Source organism: Chiloscyllium plagiosum, chromosome 31, assembly GCF_004010195.1.
Source record: "Chiloscyllium plagiosum isolate BGI_BamShark_2017 chromosome 31, ASM401019v2, whole genome shotgun sequence".
In the NCBI taxonomy this organism is placed as follows: domain Eukaryota; kingdom Metazoa; phylum Chordata; class Chondrichthyes; order Orectolobiformes; family Hemiscylliidae; genus Chiloscyllium; species Chiloscyllium plagiosum.
Window position 1 is genome coordinate 2,220,275 of NC_057740.1, and position 27,044 is coordinate 2,247,318.

The 27,044-nt window shown below is 40.2% G+C and overlaps 1 protein-coding gene across 2 annotated transcripts in view; it reads left to right on the forward strand.

Annotated features, from left to right (window-relative positions):
• Window positions 1–615: 615 nt before the first annotated feature.
• Window positions 616–27,044, forward strand: part of LOC122565140 (zinc finger protein 462-like) — a 93,858-nt gene continuing 67,429 nt past the window's right edge. Inside the window, exons 1-2 of one of the 2 annotated variants that reach the window (XM_043720803.1) lie at window positions 616–1,083; window positions 20,825–21,054. In XM_043720803.1, coding sequence (XP_043576738.1) covers window positions 20,862–21,054 — 193 coding nt within the window. In that variant the 5' untranslated portion in view covers window positions 616–1,083; window positions 20,825–20,861. The remainder of the gene's footprint in view (window positions 1,084–20,824; window positions 21,055–27,044) is intronic. The other variant, XM_043720804.1, reaches the window with a different exon arrangement.

The window sequence follows — 27,044 nt, forward strand, 5'->3', positions numbered from 1 at the left end:
AGCTATAGGGAGAAGCTGAACAGGCTAGGGCTGTTTTCCCTGGAGCGTCCGAGGCTACGGAGGCTGAGGGTGTTCGTATAGAGGTTTACAAAATCATGAGGGGCATGGATAGAATAAATAAATAAGGTCTTTTCCCTGGGGTGGGGAAGTCCAGAACTAGAGGGCATAGGTTTACAGTGAGAAGAGAAAGACAATGCAAGTAATCTAATCTAATCTAATCTAAGTAATCTCTATATATAAAAGAGACCTAAGGAGCAACCTTTTCACACAGAGGGTGGTACGTGTATGGAATGAGCTGCCAGAGGATGTGGCGGAGGCTGGTACAATTGCAACATTTGCAAGGCATCTGGATGGGTATATGAATAGGAAGGGTTTGGAGGGATATGGGCCGGGTGCTGGCAGGTGGGACTAGATTGGGTTGGGATATCTGGTCGGCATGGACGGGTTAAACCGAAAAATCTGTTTCTGTGCTGTACATCTCTATGACTATGTCACGGATTCTTGTTCTCACCAATTAGAAGTAATTGCACATTGTACTCAAAACACCGAATTTCACGGGTTGAACTTCTTGATTACCATTCGGCTGGTAGATGTCAGCCCCATTCAACTGGAGAGCAGCGTTAAATGTGGAACTGTGAAACGCATACTCACATCACAATTAACTCCTAACTGTCTATCTACGATATAACAACAGAACTGTCTCGAACATTTGACTAGACAAAGAAAAATATGCAAACTTGAAAACATTTCAAAAGAAGAAACAAAGCCATACAATCAGTAATCATAACCATTATTTGACAATTTATCTGCCACTGAAGATCAAACTTACCACCTTCAACTCTCTCACATATCTTTCCCGCCTTCACCTGCCCACGGCAGTGATTGGTGTGGTGACACCAATGCACGCGGACGGTCAGTTCTGATTGGCTAATTTGTCTGTCAATGCTAACTGCACGCGAGGAGCACCAACGGCTCTTTGGGTCTTCGAGAGGGAAATGGTGGCCTAGGGCTGCCGGAGAATTTGGTGATGGTTGTTGTACAGCAGTTTCTGATCGACGCTCTTGGACTGGCTGTGGGTTTGAGGTAAAGAAAGTATTGTTGGAAAGGGTTCGGTCACCTGTTTCCCTCCTAGTTGGGTTTAAATCTGGCGATATGGATGAGACTTCGAGTAGGGAGCTCTTTGGCTTTGACTCATCGTTTAAGAACTGTCTGATAATAAGGGCTTAATTCCACCCACACACTCACCAGCTTCCACCCTTACAATGTACATTAATTGTACATTGAACAACATTAGGTTCACCTTCTCCCGTTTGGGTGCACTTTTATTGCAGTGGGTTTTTAATGTAAACGCTTTCAATTTGGCTAAAATGTTGCTGATATCAAAACGTTACTGAGGAGAATTGACTGCTTGGGACACGAGGAAAGCTGAAAGCTTGGTGGAACTATCGCAACTGGAACTAAACTGTCACTGTATGTTAATGGGGCTCACATCACTTTTGAGTAAGTTGCTGGGGTATGGCCATTGCACAAATTGTTAGAGCAACAGTAAGAGCGCATAAAGGAAAAAAACCCTGCAAAATGGTTCTGAGCTAAACAAAAATGAATTGAAAATATCAAATTTATAATGTCAGAATAAAAAGAGTATGCCAAATATGCAACACACTATCTGTATTCTGTATATTTCTGGCCAGGCCAGCATTTATTGCCTAATCCTGATTGCCCAGAGGGTCAACCACATTGCTGTTGGCCTGCAGACTAGATAAGGGTGGCAGTTTCCTTCCCTAAAGCACATTAGTAAAGCACAAGAGTTTTTCTGACAATTAACAATGGATTAATGGTCATCATTAAATTCTTAATTCCAGATATTTTGTAAATTAAATTCAAATTCTGTCATCTGCTGTGGTGGAATTTGGCCCAGTGATAAACTCATGAGGTTACCACCTCCCCCTTAATGTATAATGTAGATACAGTTTGACACAAATTGGACAGAATGCTGAGATACATTTAATTCTGTGTTGTGCAGTGTAGGTGGAAGTTTTTATTTTTCAAATAAGTTTGTGAAGTTACTGAAGCTATTACATTTCAACATTGTGTAATGTCTTTTCTTTCAAGATTTTGACAGGCAATGGTTTGAATTAATTACTATTGTGTATGCTTATTTTCTACCAATTTGGGGTCATAGTGGGGAAATCATAGAATTCCGACAGGGTGGAGCAGGCCATTCAGCCCATCCAGTCTACACTGACCCTCTAAACAGTATCCCCTGCCAGATCCTCCCCATTCCTGTGCATCGCCCATGGCTAATTCACCTGATTTATACATCCCTGAACACTGTGGGGAACTTAGCATGACCAATCTACCTAACCTGTACACCTTTGGACTGTGGAGGAAACTGGAGCACCCAGAGGAAACCCACACAGACAAGTGGAGAACGTGCTAACTCCACACCTGAGGCTGGGATCGAACCCTGGCACTGGAGGCCAGTATATCATCCAGAGGCCTTGGATGATACACTGGAGATATGAGTTCAAATCATTGTAGCAAATGAAACAATTTTGTAAGTTTTTTTTTGTATGTGATTGACTGAATGGGACTTAGTTTGCATTAAAAATAAGGTGTGGTTTTCTATGAAGGCCATCTTTCCCTCTAGTTTCCCAAATAACATTTGCAGTTCTTAAATGAGATTGTTCTAACGCTGGTTTAAAATCTGCTTTGGAAACACAATATGATAAAGAAGTTTATATGACCCCAAATACAACTGGCCAAACTGAAGTTGAGACTGTTCTTCTTGCTCCTAAGGTTTTTTGCTTCTTGGTGCTGACGTTGTCAGAGGGAGTGTCCCCTGATTTGAGTGGTCCTCTTTGAATACAGCTCTCCAGGTCATCCCCAAGTACAGTGGCTCACAATTAGTTAGGGACAGCACGGTGGCTCAGTGGTTAGCCCTGATGCCTCACAGCTCCAGGAACCCGAGTTTGATTCCAGCTTCGGACGACTGTCTGTGTGGAGTTCGGACATTCTGTCTGTCCTTGCGTGAGTTTCCACCAGGTGTTCCAGTTTCTTCCCAAAATCTAAAGATTGCAAGCAGGTGGATTGGCCATATTAAACTGAACACAGTGTCCAGGGTTGTGCAGGTTAGTTGGGTTAGCCATGGGGAGTACAGGGATAGGGGGTGGGTCAGTGTGGACTTGGTGGGCTGAATGACCTGTTTCCATAATCTAGAGATTCTCTACATCACAACAGCAGTTTGACATAACAATTTAATCAGCATAATTCATGTTCTCCATGTAAATTGCATTTTCTTGTCTCAGCAAGGGTGTTACAAAAGGCAGTATTGGATATTGTAATTTCCCTATTGATTGAGCCGACCTTTGGAGCTGGACTGTCTCAAAACAGTTCCACTGAAACTCCGATCTATTGTTCCACCCGAAACCTTGTCTTGTTGTCCCATCAACACCTATTCAACATAGTCAAGGTGAATGGCTTACATATCTGTCTAGAGACAAAAAAAACTACAGATGCTGGAATCCAAAGTAGATAGGCAGAAGGCTGAATGAACACAGCCTTTCAGAATAATGTGGTTCCATAAAATCCTTCATCTAAGGAATTTTTGCCATCTTTAGTTGGGTCTGTATGTGACTCCAGATCCATAGCAATCATTTGATCCTTAAATGCATTTTGAAATGCCTAGCAGGCCACTCAGTTTCTTGGACAGCTAGGGAATGGTAACAAATGCTGTCTATGCCAGTGGCAAACAGTGGAGTTAGAGTTATACAGCACAAAATAGACCTTCATTCTAACTTATCTGCACCAACCCAGATATACCTAACTGATCTAAACCCATTTCCCAGCATTTGGCCCATATTCCTCTTGAACCCTTCCTATTCATATACCCATCCAGATGGCTCCATGAAGAACACATAGGACCAGGGCTACCTTCATCACCAAACCCTAACCATCTGACACCTGGAGGAAGAACACCTCATCTTCCGCCTTGGGATCCTCCAACCATACAGGATTAATGTGGATTTCACCAGTTTCCTCATTTTCCCCCCCCCCACACATTATCCCAGTCCCAAGCCTCCAACTCGGCAACGCCCTCTTGACCTGTCTGTTGTCTTTCCCATCTCTCTGCTCTACCCTCCTCTCCGACCTATTACCTTCTCCCCCACCTTCATCTATCTATTGCATTCTCAGCTACAGTCCCTGCCCTCCATATATCTCTCAGCCCCCTGGCACACAAGCCTCATTCCTGATGAAGGGCTTATGTCCGAGACATCGATTCTCCTGCTCCTCGGATGTTGCCTGACCTGCTGTGCTTTTCCAGCACCACACTCTCAACCTGTTAGGTAGCATGGGTTTGTGTGGGGAAGATCATGTCTCTCCAATTTGATTGAGCTTTTTGAGGGGGTAACAAAAATGATTGAGGGAAGGACGATAGATGGTGTCTATATGGACTGCATATGGACTATATGCATTTGATAAGGTACTCACTGGCTGATACAGAAAAGTCTCGTGATCTGGGGTGAGCTGGTTAGATGGATACAAAACAGGCTTGGTCAAAGACAGAGTGGAAGGGTGCTTTTTGAAATTGAGATCAGTAATATTAGTGTTCTGCAGGTATCAGTACTGGGAACCTTTGTTCTTTATAAAATAAAGAAATTATCTGGAGGAAAATATAGGTGGCCTGATTAGTAAGTTTGCAGATGACACAAATTGGTGGAGTTACAGATAGTGAGGAAAATTGTCCATGGATACAGCAGGATATAGATTGCAGATTTATGCAGAGAAATGACAGATTCATTTTAATCTGGACAAATGCAAGATGATGCATTTTTGGAAGATCAAATTCAGGTGCGAATTATACAATAAATGGCAGAATCCTTAGGAGCATTGACATATAGAGAGATCTGGGCGTACAATTCCTTGAAAGTGGCAATGCAGTTGGATAAGGTGGTCAAGAAGACATACCTTCAAGGCATAGCCTGCCTTTATCTAACATGTGGGATTCTTTTAAGTACCAGTTGATTAGTGTGCAGGAAAGGCATGTTCCTGTGATAATGAAGGACAGGAATGACAGGATTTGGGAATCTTGGACAATAAAAGTTGGCAAGTTATGTTACAGCTCTACAAAACTTTAGTTTGGCCACATTTGGAATATTGTGTGGAGTTCTGGTTGCCACACTATCACAAGGATGTGGATGCTTTGGAGAGGGTGCAGAGAAGATTCACAGGATGTTACCTGGTGTGGAGGAGTTTGAGTTATGAGAAGAGGATGGATAAACTTGGATTTTTTTCACTGGAAAGGACAGATCGAAAATCAAATGACAACAGGTTATAGTCCAACAGGTTTATTTGAAATTGCAAGCTTTTGGAGCTCAGTTCCTTCCTCAAATGTGGTATGAAAGAAAGATGTAAGACACAGTATTCCTAATCAAAAAGCTGCCCTAGTTGAATTGTTTAATCAGTTAGGAGGTAGGCTACCGTTTTTAAAATGTAAAATCCAGATTCGTTTCAACTCGTTGACTCTGGATAATTTAAAGGTTTTATCAATATACCAGAGATGACATCTTAGGTTAGACAATGCATTTGAGGTGTCACTTTGAATCTGTCTATCATTCAAGATTCTTTTCTATCCAAAAAAAGCAAAACCTGACCTCAGCTTAAAACGTAGACGGATATGAAGCGGGACCTCATGCCTAAAATGTATTGTCTAACCTGAGATATCACTTCTTCTACATTGATAAAACCTTTAATTATCTCGGGACAAAGACTTGAAAGGAATCTGGATTTTGCATTTTAATCAGCGGTTTACCTCCTAATCGATCAAAGGATTCAACAAGGGCAGTTAGTTTTTAAAGTTGTTAACATTTTACATATATTGTGTTTTATATCTCTCTATCATATCACGCCCGAGGAAGGAACTGAGCTCCGAAAGCTTGCAATTTCAAATAAACCTGTTGGATTATAACCTGGTGTCATTTGGTTTTTGACTCTGTCCACCCCATTCCAGCTCTTGCATCTCCACATCACTACAACGGAGGCTGAGGGGCTGATGTGATCGAGGTCAATGAAATTGAGACGCATAGATAGGCTGGAGAGTCGGAGACTTTTTTCCCCCAGGGTGGAAAGGTCAACTACAAGAGGTCACAGGCTCAGGATGAGGGGGAAAGTTGACGGGACAAGTGCAGCAAAAATCATTCACAGAGTGGTTGGTGCCCAGAACACACACCCAGTAGTGGTGGTGAAAGCAGGCATGTGAGCAACATTTAAGGCATATCTTGATAGGTACGTGAAAGGGAAGCAAACATAGAAACTGTGCATGGGCAATAAGTAGCAGGTCTAAATTAGTATTAGAATTGGCACGGGCTTGGCTGGGTGAAGAGCCTGTTCCTGTGCTGTATTGAATTGTATAAAATGAAATGAGATGCAAAAAATATTCTGGGAGCAAAGTAATAATTAAAAGTGGCTGCATTATATAGTACATCAATGATTGTTAGGAAATGATTGGTCTATTATGCCATATGAATACAGGTACATGGTTGACAGAGATTGGTCATTGGTTCACAGAAAATAGTGCTGAAGACAAACCGACTGCATCTAAACTTCAGAAATGGCACTTGATTTCATTTAAGGGTATGTTAAGCATGTAACGTATATTGCATTTTCTGTTACAGTGGAATTATTTTAAAGTCACAATTTCAGTGAGAGAACAGGGTGTGACTTGATTGCAAAAAAGTGTCCAAAACACTGATGAGCAGTGTGAATTTAAAAATTTTAAAAGCTCCTTTTTTTTTTCTGAAGAGGTTAATGAAACAGGATGAGAATATAAAAAAAGACTGAAATGTGGACTATACAATTTTTGTCCTCCACATAGGAGTGGGAACAAAGGACAAATTGGGGCATTATTAATGGGAAACAAAGAAACAGCAGAGTCTTTGAACCAGTGTTTTATATCTGTATATAGTGAAGAAGACATAAAAAGCATCCCCAAAAATAGTGTAAAAGCAAGGGGAAAAGTGAGTGAAGAATGTAATGCAATTATAATCACGAGAGACAAAAATTGGGAAAACTAATGGTTTGAGCCCCCTAAATCAGTGGCCTGTATCCTAGTCTTTTAAAGGAAGTGTTTGTAGAAATAATGAAATGTCGTGGCTGTATTCTTACAAAATTCCTAAGATTTTGGAAATGTCCCACAGGTTTGAAAGCCATTAATGTAACACCACTGTTCAGCAAAGAAAAGAACAAGGAATCTGAAAACTGTAGGCCAGTTAATCTAACATCTGTCACTGGAAAAATGCTAGAATCCATTATTAAGGTAGCATGGCGTTTAGCAAATCACAATCCAATCAGGTGGTCAGCTTGAAAGGGAATTCGTGCTTCACAAATTTATTAGAGATCAGTGAGGATGGAGCAAGTTAGGTGGATAAAGGGGGTTTAGTTGTTGGATTTCAAAAAGCTATATTAACAAAGTACAGATATATTACTGCAGAAGTAAATGGTTTATTGTCTTGGGAGTGCAATTTTAGAATTGGCTAACTAACACTAAGCAGAATTGGAACAAATGGATCGTTTTCAGGTTAGTAAACTCTAAGCTGTGGAGTGCTGCAGGGAACAGCGTTGTGGTCTCCACTACTTACACAAATGACTTTGAAAGAACTATTTGTATTGTAGCCAACGTTTCTGACAGTACTGTTATGGACCAGATGAGACTCCCCCCAAAATAATTTAAGAGGGTAGACGCGACCCTGACTTTTTCTTATTTTAAAGGTAGACTTGAAGTGTCGTGTTCCAGATGCAATGCGACTGGTCAAACTATTTGACGTTAAGCAAAATCTAATTTATTTAAATAGGATCATTAAAATCCAAACAAAAGAAAAAGGGATTTAGAAAATTGTGTGTAGCAGCAAAGAGACATTCAGTGAAGTTTCCAACTCTTTTGAGACCCCAAGGGCTTCTACTTAAAATTAAACCTAAAAACTAAAATAAAACCTGGTCTGAGAGACCTGGCCCCACACAGGCTGCTTCATTTGTTCCAAACTTTCTGTTTTAAAAAAAAAAACCCCAAGGCCCCTCAAATTGTTTACTTTCTTCGAGACAGCTCTATACCTCTGCCTTACAATCTCCCTTTTCAAACAGAAGGTCAAAATAACCTCTTAAAGTAACAGCGTTGTTACAGTACATAGAAAGTGAAAATAGGAGTGGGAGTAGGCCATTTGGCATTTTAGAACCTGTACCACCATTCAGTATGATCATGACTGATCATCCAACTCAGTACCCTGGTCTTCCTTTTCCCTCGTATCCTTTCATACCTTTAGCCGTAAGACCTACATCGAATTACTTGAAAACATTCAATGTTTTGGCTTCAATCAAACTCTAGGTGTCGAAATTTCAGCTCACCTGTCTTCAATAGCCTACCCCTTATCCTTATTGACTTTGACATCTGCTTATGGTTTCTTCAGTCATTGAGAACAGCTTTCCTGCATTTACCCTCTCTAGTCCTGTTAGAATTGTTTTCATGAGGTCCTCTCTCATTCTTGTAAACTCTCTAGTGAATAAAGCCCCAACTTGTCAGTTCTGCCACCCCAGAAATCACTCTGGTAATTTTTTTATTTGCACTCCCTCCATAGCCAGAACATCCTTCCTCGGATATGGAGACAAAGTGTACACACTGTTCCAGGTGTGATCTCATCAACACAATTGCAGTGAAACACCCCTGCTTATCTTCTCACTATGAAGGCCAACTTACCACTTACTTGCTTCACCAACTGCTACACCTATGTGCTTACTTTGAGCAACTGATATACAAAGACACCCAGGTCTTGTTTTACCTCTCCCTTTCCCAGTCTGTTGCTATTCAGATTGTCTGCCTTCATGTTTTTGCCACCAAATTAGATAACTCTAATTTACCCACTTTATACTCAATCTGCCATATATCTGCCCACTTAAAATCAAAATTACCCTGAAACATCTTTGTGTCCTCCTTGCAGCTTATCTTCACACATGGCTTGGTCATTTCTGCATTTGGAGATATAATATTTGGTTCCCTCATGTAAATAAATATACATTGAGAATAGCTGGGGTCCAAGCACTGATCCCTGGATTACCCCCTATCCCCTAGTCATTACCTACAATTTGGAAAAAGATCCATTTATTTCTAATGTTTGTTTCCTGTCTGTCAACGTGTTCTGTATCTATAATGGTCCACTATCAGAATCCCATACATGTTAATTAACAAGCTAATCTCTTATTTTGGACCTTTAGCAAGAACTGAAACTCTTTAAAATCCAAGTAAATAACATTCATTTGCTCCCCCTTATGACCTCTATTAGTTACATCCACACAAAATCTGAGCTTTGTCAAGTAATATTTCCCTTTCGTAAATCATGCTGACTCTATTCAATCTTCTCACTGTTTTGCCAGTGTCTCTGCTATTAAATCTCTTATTATGGACTTGACAATTTCCCCAATATCAACGTCAGGCTAACCAGCCAACAATACTCCCTACCTCCTTTTTTTTTAAATAGTGGGGTTACATTGGTGGGTAACTAATCCATTAGATACCTTACCAGTGTTCTAGAGTTTTGAAAGATGAACGCTAATGCATCCAATATTGCCAGGACCATTTTCTGAAATACTCAGGTATGTAAATTATCAGGTCCTGAACATTTGCCAGCCTTTAATCCCACCAATTTCCCAATGCCATTTCCCTATGAATACTGATTTACTTCAGTTCTTTCCTCACACTAAACTCTGTGTACCCAACACTTTTGGGATGTTATTTGTGAAGGTAGAACAAAATATTTATTTAATTGGTTTGCATTTCTTTTGCTCCCCATTATAACTTTTCCTGTTTCTGATTTCAGGGACCTACATTTGTTTTCACTAACCTTTTTCTCTTTAGTTTGTATGGTCACCCAACCTACTCTTTTATGCTTGTTCTCCTTTCTTAATTGTTCCCCTTATCTTCCTTTGCCGGAATATAAGTTGTGGGAAAAGATTTGCTAGCCCACGATAGGCTCACAAAAGCAAAATTGGCCAAACTGTACCGGAACACCCAGAATTCCCAAGCAGCTCACAAGCTGCATCAGACAGCATGCAGACAAGGGAATACACTAGAAGCTCCCATGGACATGACAGAGCACCACAGATATGTCAAAGCCTTAAGGGCAGTTTCACAACCCAGCAATACCAAAGCCCACAAAGAGCAGGACAGACAGACAGGCACCAGCAAAGGACATGCTCCAGGAACAGGACAATGGAATCACCTCACCACTTTAGAAGAGACTTTAACACTTACCTGTGGAGATGAATGGAACCATGATACTGTCAGGATGTTGCATTGTGTGGAACAGGACATTCATCTGATTAAATTGTTTTCCAATCAACACCCTTGTAACTAAATTACTCCATTTCCAGAAACATTGTAGTTTCCCATTTCTTAATCAGTGTCATTGTGCAGCATTACTATAAAACTGGTCTCATCCTCAGCTCTGGGAGGAGAAATCTGATCTACTTGTGCAGACTGTCAGTTCTGTGTCAGCCTAGTCAACCTTTTGTCCAGTGATATCACTTGCAATAAACTGTTTGTCACTTCCACTTCGAGCTGTGTTTTGTGATCTCTAACCTATTGGGCAAATTTCTCTGACAGCAAGCTGCTCCCAATCTTCAGTTCAGCTGCTTTTGTTTTAACCAATTTGTCAATCCCTTCCTTAGATCTAATACTACCTCTAATTTACCTTGCTTGGCATGGTCAGGCCAGTTTACCCATTTTGTTTTTGTATCCGTCAGGAATGAAACTTGTAGTTCCTCCATATGCTCTTAAAATGTTTGCTATTGCTTATCCACTGTCCTTTTAAGTAATGTTCCTCAATGTATCACAGCTTGTGTCTCATACCTTTTGTAGTTTTCTTTATCTAGATTCAGGACCCGAGTCTTGGAATCAACTACATCTTAGTGAGTAATTCTGTTATATTAGGGTCACTCTTTCCCAAGCGATGGTGCACAGCGAGATTGCCAACTATTCTTTTCTCATTACACAATACTGGTGGGATGACCTGTCCTCCAGTTAGTATCTCGACATATTGATTAACTCAGAAAACCACCTCGTGCACAATCCAGAAATTCCTCCTCTCTGGTATTATTACTGATTTGATTTGTCCAATTTATATGTGGATTAAATTTGCCCATAATTGTGTTATACCTTTATTGCTTGCATCTCTAATTTCTTGTTTAATGCCTTCTCCAATATTACCAGTACGGTTAGGGGTCTGTATACAATTCCCCGTATTGTTTTCTGCCCCTTGTGTTTCTAAGCACTACACATACTGATTCCACTTCATTGGAGCTAATACTGTTTATTGCATTAATGGTTTTTTAAACAGCAATATTATCCCATTCCTTGCCCTTTCTGTCTGTCCTTCCTAAAATCTGAATACCTGTGGCCATGGACTTCCCATCATAGGTCAATCTCCTGTTCCCTGGATGCTGCCTGACCTGCTGTGCTGATCCAGCAATAAAGTTTCAACTTTGATCTCCAGCATCTGCAGACCTCACTTTCCCATCATAGGTCACCCTATCCCATTTCTCCATAATCCCAATCATATCATATCCATTTGCATGACTAATCATCCACTGTATTAAGAATAAGGCCTTAAGGCTTATCATTTTAAATGTTCTGAATGTTTTAAATGTTTGCATTATTATGCACTGTGGACCTTTCTGACTCTTGCTGTTGAATTCTCTGCCTATTCCTTTTTTATTTCCCATTCTATCTTTCGTTTTTGCTCTTGTTTCCCTCTCACTGTAAAGGTCCCCATTCCCCATTGAAACACTCCTCTAGTTTAAACCCTCCTCACTGCACTAGTAAGCTCTACCCTGGTCCTGCTCGGGTACAACTATTTCAACTTGTAGTGGTCCCACCGCCAAGAGATGGTTCTGATACCCCAAGAATCTGTAACCCTCCCCTTTTCACCATCTTTTGAACTATGTTTTCATCAGATTTATATTGCTATTTCTATTCTGATTAGTACATGACACTAGCAGCAAACCTGAGATCATTATCTTTGTTGTACTTTTTAACTTGCTTCCTAATTCCCTATATTATCCTTTTACTTTTAATATATGCGTTACTGGTGCAGATGTGTTCCATGCCATGAGACTCCAGCACCTGGGACGAAACCTATTATCCTGGAGTTTCTGTGGCCATAAATGAGACATCTATTCCTCTAACGATTGAATCCCCTATAGTGTAGCATTCCTGCACTTATTCTTCCGTGCCCATGTAGCATAGCCGTGGAGCAATACATTTGGCTGTTACTACTTTGTTCTGAGAGGACATTCCTTCCAGCAGTTTCCAAAGCAATTTATCTTTTTTTTTCAGAGGAATGGCCAGAGGGGCTTCTGTGCTGCCTGCCTCTTCCTCTTTCTTTACCTAGTGGTCATCCATTCCATCCTTGCTTGCAGAGTGATCACTTCTGTGCTATCCACAATACTTTAAGCCTTGTGGATGCTCTAGACTGTCCCTACCTTCCCTTGCCACCGCAGGAATTGCAAAACCTGTGCCCACACCACCTCCCTCACCTCCACCCAAGGCCCCAAAGGAGCCTTCCACATCAATCAAAGTTTTACCTGCACATCCACCAATATCACTTATTTAATCCATTGCTCCCGATGCGGTCTCCTCTACATTGGGGAGATTGGACGCCCCCAGCACAGCGCTTTAGGGAATATCTCCGGGACACCCAGACCAATCAACCACACCGCCCTGTGGCCCAACATTTCAACTCCCCCCTCCCACTCAGCTGAGGACATGGAGGTCCTGCGCCGCCTCCGCCGCCGTTCCCTCACCACCGTTCCCTCACCACCTGGAGGAAGAACGCCTCATCTTCTGCCTCGGAACACTTCAACCTCAGGGCATCAATGTGGACTTCACCAGTTTCCTCACTTCCCCTTCCCCCACCTCACCCCAGCTCCAAACTTCCAGCTCAGCACTGTCTCCATGACTTGTCTTACCTGCCTATCTTCCTTTCCACCTATCCACTCCACCCTCCTCTCTGACCTATCACCTTCATCCCTTCCCCCCTCGCCTAATGTACTCTATGCTACTTTCTCCCCACCCCCACCCTCCTCTCATTTATCTCTCCACCCTTCAGACACTCTGCCTGTATTCCTGATGAAGGGCTTTTGCCTGAAACGTTGATTTTACTGTTCCTCGGATGCTGCCTGAACTGCTGTGCTTTTCCAGCACCACTCTAATCTAAACCCTTTTAGTTCTGAAAGCTGCAGCTAAAGACACTTCCTGCGCATGACCTAATCCTGCGCAGTGGAACTGTGGGAGAAAGCGAGGACTGCAGATGCTGGAGATCAGAGCTGAAAAATATGTTGCTGGAAAAGCACAGCAGGTCAGGCAGCATCAAAGGAGCAGGAGAATCGATGTTTCGGGCATAAGCCCTTCTTCAGTGGAACTGTACCTGATGGGCAGCCTAGAGCTCTCTTCCATGACTGACCTCTTTAAGTTAAATCCTTAGATTGCTCTTAAAATCAAATAATATTAATTACAATGGGGCACCATTGTCTTTCAAACTATAAAGCCAAAATATAGACCTGACAAATTATAAGTCATTAAAAGTAGTATTAAACACTCACCTGATGTCAAAATGTGGTGCTGGAAAAGCAAAGCGGGTCAGGCAGCATCCAAGGAGTAGGAGAGTCGAAGTTTCCTCACTGTCCACAATACATCCTATTTTAGTGTCATCTGCAAACTTACTGATGATGCCTTGTGCATTCTTGTACAAATCATTGCTATAGATAACAAACAGTAATGGACCCAGCACCGACCCAGAGGCTCTCCACGAGTCACAGGACTCCAGTCCGATAAGCATCCTTCCACTGTTAACCTCTGCTTCCTACCATCAAGCCAATCATGTATCTGATTTGCCAGCTCCCCCTGGATTCCATGCAATTTAGCCTTCCAGAGCAGACTACCATGTGGAAACTTATCAAAGGCCTTACTGAAATCCATATAGGCTATGTCTATCGCCCTGCCCGCGTCAATTTTCCTGGTCACTTCATCAAAAAACTCTAACAAATTTGTGAGGTATGATCTCCCACGAACAAAGCTATGCTGACTATTCCTAATCAAACCCTGTCTTTCCAAATGCATGTTTCTCAATTTTCTCAATGAACATTCCCAGCACAGATGATAGGCTTACTGGTCTATAGTTCCCAAGTTTTTCTTTGCAGCCCTTCTTGAATAAGTGCACAACATTCACTATGCTCCAGTCTTCTTGTGGGTGTCCCAGCACATTAGTCAGAAAGTATTAGTACACAGCTGCAGAAAACAATTTATTTAGGAAGGTAAATGGAATGTGACCTATATTGCAAGAGAGATGAAGTATAAAAGTAGGGAGATCTTGCTGCATCTGTACAGGAGATTTTTGAGACTGCACTGAAGAATACTATGTACAGTTCTGGTCTCCAATTCACAAAGGATATACTTGCATTAGTGGCAATTCATGCTCTGAAGATGTTCTCTCTTATGCAGAATCTAAAACTGGAGCGTAGTTTAAAATATGGTTCTCCCATTTAAAACTGGAATAAGAAGGAATGTCTTCTCTCTCTAAGGATAGTTGGTCTTTGGAATTCTCTATCACAATTAACATTGGAGCCAGGGTAACTGTCTAATGTAGCCTTGAATACATTCAGATATTTGATTGACGTTTAAAAGTTCTGGGAAATAGGCAGGAAAGTGAAAGTAAGGTCACAGTCAGTTCAGCCATAGTCTTATTAAGTGGTAGAGAAGGTTTAATGCGTGAATTGTCTATTCCTGGTTAAATATCTTATGGACTTGTGAAATGAATAATCAGTGCTGGTTGCTTTTTTTTTGTGGAACCATTACAGGAAAACGTGGCCCTTAGTAGCCAAACCATTTGTGATTTACAATTCTTGTTTATCTTTATATCTTGAGATTCTTGTTTGACCTTTAATTAGTATCACATCATGATGTAGACACTCAATGATTCTCCTAATCCATGTAAGAGATTATACTTCACATTAGATAACATGTCTGCCATGTGAGACCCATTCATCAAATTATTTAAAGCCTAACTGTTCCGAATTGCTAACTCTTACAGATGTTTTACCTATCAACTGTAATTTTATATAGTTTTTCGAGACAAGGACAGAGAATAGTTAATGATGAAAATGAACTAACCCAGTAAAGACCCCATCCAGAATTCTGCCCTTAAGCCAGGTTCCTGTCACATCTATCCATTAGAAACCGCTCTCCTTTAGTGCTTTCAATTACTTATGTATCTTTAATAGTACTTAAATAATTTCAACAATACACTGAGTAAATATTTGATATCTTATGAAAAACGTTTTGGAAAGCATTGTCTGCCAGGCCATCTTAATCACTCTTCCAGTAAATTCTGTAAGTTCTCAAAACAAGGTCTGCATTTCAGAAGATGTTGAAAATTTGTCACAAGTCACAAACTCTCCAAGAAACACGTAACACTTGTTAGGAAGACCACTAGAAAGGATTATACTACACCAGTCACACTTGTGTGTCTTAATTTCTATTGTCTGTTTTCTGTCTTTACCTCCATAATGTTGCAATTCAGATTGGAAAGAGAGAGAGAGAGAGAGACCAGTAAGCTACTAACTATATGAGCTGCTTGCTTGTGCAATGGTAATTTGGAGCTGTGTTTTTTTTTAAAAGATTATGAAACCGTTGAAATGCAATATTCCCTGAACATGCTTAGGATAAATGGCATTAGTTTCTGCAGTGATCTTGGCTAAAAGCCATTTCATTCAATGATTTGCATCTAATGAATTAGAGTCATGGGAGAATGACAGCGCGGAAACAGACCAATCTGGTTGGCATGGATGACTTGGACCCAAGGGTCTGCTTTCATGTTGTAGATCTCTATGGCTCTAATACATTTTTGTTGCACGCTTATTGGACGGTATAACTGAGAAGACAATATCTGGAACTGCTTTGAAAGCAGTTTTTGAGATGAAATGCATCTAGGTGTTGGAAGGATGTTTTTCTTTCTCTTTTTATCCAGTTCATGAAACTTTCAATACCCGAATGAAAGCAGTGTCTGCATAACTTAATGTGCATATTGAGGGTGCTTGAAGTACTCAAATTGAAGGTGAAGGACCTAAATGTAATTTGGAGCTGAATGCATTTTCTTTTGTTTTTAGGAGCATTAAACATTTAGTCTTTCATCGCAAAGTATCTTTTGTAAACAAATTTTGAACATATGCCCAGTGAACCAAGCTCTATATCAAGTAAAGGAAGAGTACCTGTAATGACTCATGGATAACTCTGCTATAAAATGCCAGCCCAAAAAAATCCATTCACAATTACTGTTTCCTAACATCTGGCCAATTTTGTATCTGTGTTGCTGCTATCCCTTTTAATCTAAGAGCAGTAGCTTATAAGTCTTATGTGGCAATGTGTCAAACATCTTTTTGGAACGCTTGTACACCACTCAGCAGCATACTTTCATTAATCCTCTGTACTTCTACAAAACGTCAGTAGTTTACTTAAACATAATTTTCCCCTGAGAAATCCATGCTGGCTCTCCTTAATTTACCTACATTTGTCCATATGGCTATTAATACTGTCCTGTACTATTGTTTTGAGAAGCTTCCCCCCCATCAAGTTAAAACTGACTGACTGACTGGTCTGTAACTGACAGGCTTTTCTTTGCATCCTTTTTTGAACAGGAGTGAATGTTTGCCATTATCCAAGCCTCAGGAAGATTGAAAAACTGTGGCCAGTGCCTCTGAAATTTCCACCGTCATTTCCTTCAATGTGCTGGGTTGCATTTCACCTGTCTATTGGCTTATCAACTTTAGTACAGTCAGTCCAATGCGACTTCTTTATCAATTTTAAACCTTTCTAGTGACTGAATACTTTCCTCTCTCACCGTGTCCCAGATAAAATCTGTTTCCTTGGGAAAGACTGATGCAAAACATTGAATACTTCAGCCATGCCCCTGCTTCTATGTAATTTCCTTTATGATCTTGAATTAGCCATTCTTTATTACCTTTTTATGATGTATGTGCCTACAGAAGGCTTGGTTTTCCTTAGTATATTAGCTACCAGTCTCTTTTCAAATCCCTTTTTACTTCTCTTGCTTTTTCATATCCATTCTGAAGCTTCTAACTCAGCCTCGTTCGCAACTGTATTTTCTACATGGCATCAGTGAAAAATAGTCTTTCCATTCATCTTAGTTTGTCTAGTCTTTTTTCATCCAGGGGCCTCAGGATTTGTTGATCTTGCCTTTTCTTTTGGAGAGAATGTACCTTGACTGTGTCTGAACCATCTCTAAATGGTCGACCTTTTTTTCAGCCAACCTTTGGCACCTGTCTATCTGGCCCAGGTCTGTTCTTGCCCTGTTGAAGCCCGCTCTCTCCCAGCTAATTATTCTTGCTATGGGTTATTCATTGTTCTTTTTCTAAACCATCATTCTAAATTCTGTGAAACAATCTGATACTGACCTTTAAGTATTCCCCTGCTGCCACTTAAGCTGCTTGGTCTACCTTAAGTTCAAGAAACTAGTTGAGCATGTGCCTCTTTGCCTGTTGGACTGGACTCCAATCTGCTGTCAAGAATTTCTCCTGAACACAATCAAGGAACACTTGCGTCTCTGCACTTTACACTGCTACTATCCAGTTTATGTTCAGACAAATTAAAGTTCCTCATTACAACTACTCTATAAATATTTTCCTTCTAGCTTTATTCCTCTACATTTTTCCCACTGTTTGGTGGCCTGTAGACTGTATTAAGCATTTTTGTTCATTACTGTATCTAAATCAATTTTATTCTTGAGCCATGTGGAACATACACTTTCTAAAGCACTGCAATGCTCTCCTTAACTAATACCATTAACCTTCCTTTTTATTTTCATCTTTTTAAGTCAGGTTTTTGTTGATCAATTGGGCCAACTGGCTGAGGAGTGGCAATTTAGTTGTTGCATTTTGGAAAAATGTACAAGGTCCGTGTTAACCTCTTTTTCCTGAGATTCTTAAACACTTGATGCAAATGCAACATGCCAATTTCTGTGAACAAGCAAAATTTATTAAGCATAGTACAATATAGGTGTTGGAGAAACCCTGAACACTCTTCGCCATGCTTGCAAAGCGTGTCCAGAGAACCTCTCTGAACAAAGGAAACAGTCCTTCCTTTATACAAACTTTTTACGTCACAGTCAGTAATGCTCACAAGACAACCCCTAGTTACTCCCTCACAGTCACGTCACTCAAGACATAATGCAGTGACCACATCACTTCTAGAAATAATGTGATGCAAACCATCCCTTAATGGCCAGATCTGATGTGAATTGTATTTTTTTTAATGATAGGGAGTAGTCAAATTCCATCTGTAATATTCTTATTGATTTCTGAATAGGGGATGAAAATTTAAAAAAGTAGGAGATGACAATGTAAATGGCTCTGAATGGCAAGGAAATGGCCTTGTCAATGGTTCTGAATAATAGGAAATGATAATGTTAATTTCTTACAATCTACCTATAAGTCAGAAGCATCCCACCTTAGTCTCGGGACATCCAATTTCCTGCAAGTGGGCAGAACAAGTTGACTCTTTCATATCATAGTCAGAATTTATATGATTAATTGTAGGGCCCTGGGCAATGTTATTGAACAGAGATACTGAAGGATTCAAGTATTTAATTCTATGAAAGTTAAGTGCCAGGTAGACAGGGTGATTAAGAAGGCATTTAGCACGCTTGCCTTCATTGCGCAGATTATTAAGTATAAAGAGTCAAATACTGGAGATCAAAAATGAAAACTAAATACAGGAGAAAATCAGATTTGGTAATATTTGTGGAGAGAGAAAGCATTCGTGTTTTTATTAAGGTCTAGGATTAGATGATGTAGGCTCCATATTGATGGAGGTAAGAAATAACAAGTCGAAGAGATCACTGTTGGGAGCAGTCTCTCGGCCCCTTAACAGAGCGGTTCTCCAGAGTAATCAATAATCAGGCCATGAAGGCATGTTAAAAAAAAATGCAGTGCATGAATCATGGGTGACTTAATCATCTTGTAGATTGGGAATTTGAATCAAAAATAGCTACAAGGAAGAAGTCATAGAATGTATTTGGGACAGTTTCCTCAAACAATATGGTGTGGATCCAACCAGAGATCAGACTTATCTTGGATCTGGTAATCAGGCAGGTTTGATAGTTATCTGAGTAAATGATCCCTGAGTGATCAGTAACCATAACACGTCAAATTCAGCATTCAATTCAAGTGTGAGAACCTTGACTCGGAGACAACTTTGGTAGACTTAAATAAAGGTATTTAAGAAACAGTGGCAGCTGTTAAAGAAAATAGTTTGTGACTCTGAGGAAGAAGGATTCACGGCAGGGATAAACTGACAGTAATTAACCAACGCAAAGGACAGTATTACTTTTTAAAAAGTAGCAATAATTAGTTGTAAACCAGAGGTTTGTAGCAGTTTCAAAGCTACAAAATAAATCAAATAAAGAGGGTAAACTTGCAAGTAATATAAAATTGGTAGTAAGAACAAATATTTGAAACTTACTACCAATATATTTTGAAAAAGGTCCCATGGAGAACGAGGGTGTGGAACTAATGGGGAACCAGGAAATGGCAGTGGAGTTGAATAAGTACTTTGCATCAGTCTATGTTGTAGAGGATACAAAAAAGCATTCCAAAAACATGAAATAATTGGGGATAACAGGAGAGGAAAAACGTAAAGATCTTTAATCTCCCTAGCTAAAAGCTGGTCAGATTTCTGCACGTAATGAGTTGCACCCTAGGATTTTAAAGTAACTTGCTATAGAGATGTTGAATGCGCTGGTCATAATTTCTAAGAATCTTTAGATTTGGGAAGTGTCCCAGAGTTTTGGAAAACTGCCCTTATTCAAAAAAGGAAGGGAGTCAAGAATCAAATAACCAAAGGCCAGTTAGCTAAACACTTAGCATTGGGAAAATGCTAGAGCCTATTATTAACGATCTAATAGCATAGCATTTAGAAATACCTTGTATTATCAAGCAGGGTCAGCATGGCCTTGAAGGTAAAATTGTGCCTGACAAATTTATTAAAACTTTGAGGAATAACAAATATCTAAATGGGGATCAGTAGATATAATATATTTGGATTTCCAAAATTTTTTTGACAAGGTACCACATATTACGGTATTTAAGGTAACAGCACATGGTATTGACGTAGTACATTACTGTGGGTAAAGGATTGGCGAATTAATAGAAGACAGAGTTGGGAATAAAGGGGGCATTTTTGGAATGGTGAGCAGTGACTACTGGAGCTGGAGCTCTATTACTTACAACCTATGGTATGGATGACGGAAATGAATTTACTGTTGCCAGTTGTATGTCATCTGCGAAAATGGGGAGAAACGTGAGGATGTGAGCAGGACCTTGGCAAATAGAATGTAATTTCCCAAATTGAGAGGCCATTGGCAGGAAAAATAGAAGCATTTAACATTATTTCTGCAGTCTGTTTCCATTAAAATAATGGAGTTGACTCCATGGGCTGAATGACCTACTTCTTCTCTTACATCTTAAGTCTTAAGGAATGTAGAAAGATCATAAGTGAACTACTAGGCTGCATGTTGGCCTGTCCCAGTGATAATTTACCATTGGTTATTTCTTGCTCCTTTCCTTAAAGTCCCTCTTCACTCTCCTGATCCCAGTCGTGTAACTGAAATTGGAAATTGCAGGAAAGGTTTTCATTTCCCATTTACATATGCTGCTGTTTCTGCTAAAAAGAATGGAAGAAGGTTACAGTAACATTATTTTTCTTTTTCAGAAAGTTTTCCACAAAGGTGTGATCAATTGCAGTTGAGATGTTTCATTGTGGTTACTGTGATTTGGGGACGGCGTGCATTGATGAGCTAGATATTCACATTCTGGAGACACATACTGACTTTCCGTCTTCTAACTGTCCTCCTGAGAAATTATCCGATCAGATTTTTCCAGTTTTGACATGTTCTGATTTACAATCCAATCAGTCTGACATGCAGACATCTGTCAGTCCTGGTAAGAATATATATATTTTTTTGTTTGTTTCTTATTTCAGCATGTAACTCTGTTCAATTTGTGGAATTAGGTTAACTACTGGTAGGTATGCAAACAGTGAAGCTCATTGTCATAGAGTCATAGAGATGTACAGCATGGAAACAGACCCTTCAGTCCAACCCGTCCATGTTGACCAGATATCCCAACCAAATCTAGTCCCACCTGCCAGCACCCGGCCCATATCCTTCCAAACCCTTCCTATTCATATATCCATCTAAATACCTCTTAAATGTTGCAATTGTACCAGCCTCCACCATTTCCTCTGGCAGCTCATTCCATACATGTACCACTTTCTGTGTAGAAAAAGTTGCTCCGTAGATCTCTTTTATATCTTTCCCCTCTCACCCTAAACCTATGCCCACTAGGTCTGGGCTCCCCCACCACAGAGAAAAGACTTTTGTCTATTTACCCTATCTATGCCCCTCATAATTTTGTAAACCTCTATAAGGCCACCCCTCAGCCTCCGACGCTCCAGGGAAAATAGCCCCAGCATGTTCAGCCTCTCACTATAGCTCAAATCCTCCAACCCTGGCAACATCCTTGTAAACCTTTTCTGAACCCTTTCAAGTTTCACAACATCTTTCTGATAGGAACAAGACCAGAATTGCACGCAATATTCCAACAGTGGCCAAACCAATGTCCTGTACAGCCGCAACATGACCTCCCAACTCCTGTACTCAATACTCTGACCAGTAAAGGAAAGCATACCAAACACCTTCTTCACTATCCTACCTGAGACTCCACTTTCAAGGAGCTATTAACTTGCACTCCAAGTTAATGCTCACTTCCAAAAGTATGACCTTATACTTTGTTCAGCAACAGTCCCTAGGACCTTACCATTAAGAGTGTAAATCCTGTTAAGATTTGCTTTCCCAAAATGCAGCACTTCGCATTTATCTGAATTAAACTCCATCTGCCACTTCTCAGCCCATTGGCCATCTGGTCAAGATCATTGCTCTGAAGAAAAATGCTGTGGATATATTGGATTCACTGAGCTCTTAATTATAGCAGTGATGGAGTGCTTAATTTGCAACAAAAAATATAAACTTGATCAACAAGGTAGAAATTAGGTGAACACCATTACTGATATGTCTTTAAAGTTTGACTGACCAGCTAATCTAGTTCAGCATAGACTGGAGATTGAATTGGAAACAATTTCTTACCTGACTAACTTAAACATGAGCTAAATCAACTGATTTATTGAACAAACATTTGATGATTAATGAATACATTGAAGAGCAAAATCTTCAGAAAGTCGACATATTTGTGTGAAGATTTAGAATAATAGTTCATTGCATCAGCATACATAATCTGGTAACTAGAAATCACTACCCAAAAGATCCTGATATTTCTTTGTGCAGTGGTAGTGCCTACCTTTGAGCTGGAAGGCCCAGAATAGAGTCCCGCCTCTCCAGTGGTATGTAAAAATAAACAGGTTAATTTAAAGGATGGCTGATATTTTACTTGTCTGACTGCTGAGGTAGTTGGAGGACTGGTAGAATTATAGTTGACAGTGTATGGGATGGAAAGAGAAAATTGACTGGATTAATCTGACGACTTTGGTTGAGAAGTGCATGTTTAGAAGGTACTTGAATCTGTTGTCTATATTAAATAAAGCACTGAACAATAGAATAGGATATCACTTATTGTCACAAGTACTCATACAGGAATACGATGAAAAGTTTTTACAATGACTACCTTGAATGGTGCCATCTTAGCTACAAGTACTTAGGTACAAATCTTGGATACAAAAGCACTGGGAAAAGAGATAAAAGGAAAAGTATTGGCATTGCTTAGTGTCTTTTTTAAAAAAAAAGTTAGGATTGAGATAGTTTTAACATAGTTAAAGGATAGGCATTATAGTCCTCTAAAGAATTTCAAATAGTAGCAGCTCAGTGGTGTGACTATCTGCGCCAGAGCCCAGTCCAACAACTGTCGCACTCTGCTCCAAGCCACCAATCCGCTCCGCACCGGCACTCGGCCGCACCAAGGTAATTTGCGCCGCTCCAGGGCCTCACTTCCCCTCATGCCCGACGTGTGAAAATGTATAAGGTCATACTTTTGGAAGTGAGCATATCATGACATTTGGAAATGAGAAGGGACTCATGCTGAAGAGGATAGCATAATAGCATTTTGAGGTTAGCTGTCAAGCAGAAAACAGTGTTTTCGTAAATTTGCCTTTTTTTAATTGGCAGGAGGTGACAAGTGGGGTCACACAGCAATCTGTGGTGTGTCTTCAGCTTTTAACAATTTATTGTCAATGACTTAAATGAGGGGAATAAAGGTATGGTTGCTGATGTCCTAAAGATAAACATGAAAGGATGCTGTGAAGATAGCAGAAGGCTGAAGATTAATGTATAGATAGGTTAAATAGATGGTGTGTAAGTATGTGAAGTAGTTGACTTTGGAAGGAATAATATGAAAACATAATAAATGTTGAATGATTATGTAATTTTGACGTGCAGGCGTATCTAGATGTTCATGTGCATGAGTCCCAAAAAAGTATGCAGGTACAATAGTTAAAGTGAATACATGCTATCCTTTTATTTGGAGAGGGATTCAACATAAAAATAGGGTCACCCTTCCCCATTTTAAAAAAAATGTCATGACTCATAACATTAACTCTGTTTTCTCTCCAAGATATTGCCAGATCTGATGAGTTTCTCCAGCAATTTCTGTTTTTGTTTCTCTAAAATTAAGGATGTTCTGCTTCAGTTTACAGGGGATTTCAGTCCACATCTTGAATACAATGCATAGTATTGCTATAGTTCTTCACTTGTGTTCAAACCAGTATGTTTTATACCCACAGATTGAGTCATGTGACTCTTCTTTGGAAGCATTTTCAAATTCAAATGGCTTGTGCTGCTGTAGCCAGATTATTCTAGATTACATTACAGTGTAGAAACAGGCCTTTCGGCCCAACAAGTCCACACCGACCTGCCGAAGCGCAACCCACCCATACCCCTACATTTACCCCTTACCTAACACTACGGGCAATTTAGCATGGTCAATTCACCTGACCTGCACATCTTTGGACTGTGGGAGGAAACCGGAGCACCCAGAGGAAACCCACGCAGACACTGGGAGAACGTGCAAACTCCACACAGTCAGTCGCCTGAGGCGGGAATTGAACCCGAGTCTCGGGCGCTGTGAGGCAGCAGTGCTAGCCACCGTGCCGCCCACTAACCAATATCCTCAGAATTTAAGTGTTCTCTTCTAGAAGTTCATGACTTGCCTGTTGAGCTGCTAATATTATAAGTTAATGATTTAATAAATGTGGCCAATGATATTTCAATTATTATTTTAGATAACCTAACAATATGTTTGAGCATTCTATAAATATGTAGCTAGGCCATCTAGGAAAGGAACATTTAAACATTGAACTGAAACATCAAAATCATTGGAAATGTACTGTGGTTGCACAAATGTTGATGAATGGCTAGATTATTCCACAACATTCCTTCTGCATTTTTAACCAAAAAAACTCATGTCTCTTAAAACAAAACTGTAATGCTTTGAGCCCTTTTGCATGAGAGAAATCTTTAAAATAAAATCAGATGGGTGCTTGGTGACTCCAGCTTGCTATTTATTAGATCATAGAAACTCTACACTGTGGAAACAGGCCTTCGACCCAACAAGTCCACACCGATCCTCCTGAAGACTAACCCACCCAAACCCATTGTCCTACATTCTCCCTGATTAATGCACCTAACCTACACATCCCTGAACACTATGGGGTTTAGCATGGCCAATTCACCTGACCTGCATATCTTTGGATTGTGGAAGGAAACTGGAGAACCCGGAGGAAACCCATGTAGATTAGATTACATTACAGCGTGGAAACAGGCCCTTCGGCCCAACAAGTCCACACCGACCCGCGGAAGTGCAACCCACTCATACCCCTACATTTACCCCTTACCTAACACTACGGCCAATATAGCATGACCAATTCACCTGACCTGCATATCTTTGGACTGTGGGAGGAAACCGGAGCACCCAGAGGAAACCCACGCAGACACTGGGAGAACGTGCAAACTCCACACAGTCAGTCGCCTGAGGCGGGAATTGAACCCGGGTCTCAGGTGCTGTGAGGCAGCAGTGCTAACCACTGTGCCGCCCACGTAGACACTGGTAGAATGTGCAAACTCCACACAGACGGTTGCCTGAGGCTGGAATTGAACCCAGGTCCCTAGCGTTGTGAGGTAGCAGTGCTACCCACTGAGCCACCATGCCACTGTGTCTTAAAGGACTTCCGTATTGGATACTGGGGACCAGCACTTTGGGACACAGTCTATAGGCACAGGCCACACGCATCCCATGTTCACATGGATTTAACACTACTTCTTTGCTTTTGTGCTTTGTGCCCTTGTCTATAATGTGCAGTAAACTGCATTTGATATCAACTACAACATATCCTGCCACCTAGGTCGCTCTGCTCTTGCACCCTATTTAGAATTATGCCCTTTTGTTTTATGTCACTCTTAGCATGCTTCCTAACAAAGTGGTAGAAGCTTTTATAAGGAAGAACAAGGTTTCCAACATAAATTCAGCAGAATTCCACTGTAGTACTAAAAACATTCATTATCAACATGGAGATCAGTAGTTGTTCCCCTAGTGTGAATTTGAACTATTTCATTTTAGCACGTCTATCCAGAGTAGGCGATTTTTTTTTTTCCCCTTTTAATGAAAGGATTTCACTATCTTCTTATTAGTTTACTTTCTTTTAACAACATTCTCTGTTCCTGAATGTTATATTATTACTCTTTTTCACTCGAATCTTTCAAATACATTTTAATCTATTTTGTACTTGAGTGTACCTTCCACTGTTTCTCCTGGTTGAGACAATTGTGGTGATAGAGTGACACTTATCGCTAAGTGACACATGGTTTGACCCCACACACATATTTGTTCTCCTCTTTAGAGTATCTTGCCTTGTTCTATCTTAAAATGGCATTAAAATGCTTAAGAGATGCTTTAAAATGCCTCTCACTTCAAACTGTCGGAGGCTCTGACTGTATAATTTCAGAACAAAATGATAAATTGACTTCACAGAATCTGCAGGATAGTGCATGCCAAATAAGGTTAATTGTTGACTTGACCTGCAACTTAATTGTCCAGTGTTTCTTTCAGGATCATTACACAAATAAAAGTCAAATTCTGTGGCAATGAAGGGGATCAATTGCTGATAGCTAATAAATTAATTCAGTAAATATGTTATTAGAGGTGGTTATGATTTAGAACTCACTGCCCCAGGAATTAGTTGAGACATATGTTTCAACATGAAACTAGAGTGAAAAAGAAATTGAAAAATTAAAAAACACTGGCAAATGTCGAAGATATTGGTTCATGATTCACTGCAAAGATATATCCCAAACCTCGGAAGGAGACAAACCATGGTTAACCAATTAAATGAAAGATAATACCAAATTAAAAGGGAAAAAAAATGTGACCAAGATAACACTAAACCAGAGGATTGGGAGAGAATTGGCAGCAAGAGTTTGTTTAAATGTATAAAACAAGAAAATTGGTCTCTTTTAGAGAATGAAGCTGGGAAAATAATAATGGGGATCCATGAAATGGCAAATGAGGTGAATAAATATTTTGCAACAGTCTTCATGGTAGAGGATATTAAAAGCATTCTAAAGATAAAATTTTGAAAAAGGAGGCAAAAAAGGATAAGAAATAGATACAATAATTATCTCAAAAAAAGTAATAAGGAAATTAGTGTGGCTAAAGACCAAGTCCCTGGACCTGATGGGTTGAATCCTAGGATACTGCTGAAAATGTGTTGCTGGAAAAGCGCATCAGGTCAGGCAGCATCCAAGGAGCAGGGAATCAACGTTTCGGGCATAAGCCCTTTTTCAGGAATGAGGAAAGTGTGTCCAGCAGGCTAAGATAAAAGGTAGGGAGGAGGGACTTGGGGGAGGGGCATTGGAAATGCGATAGGTGGA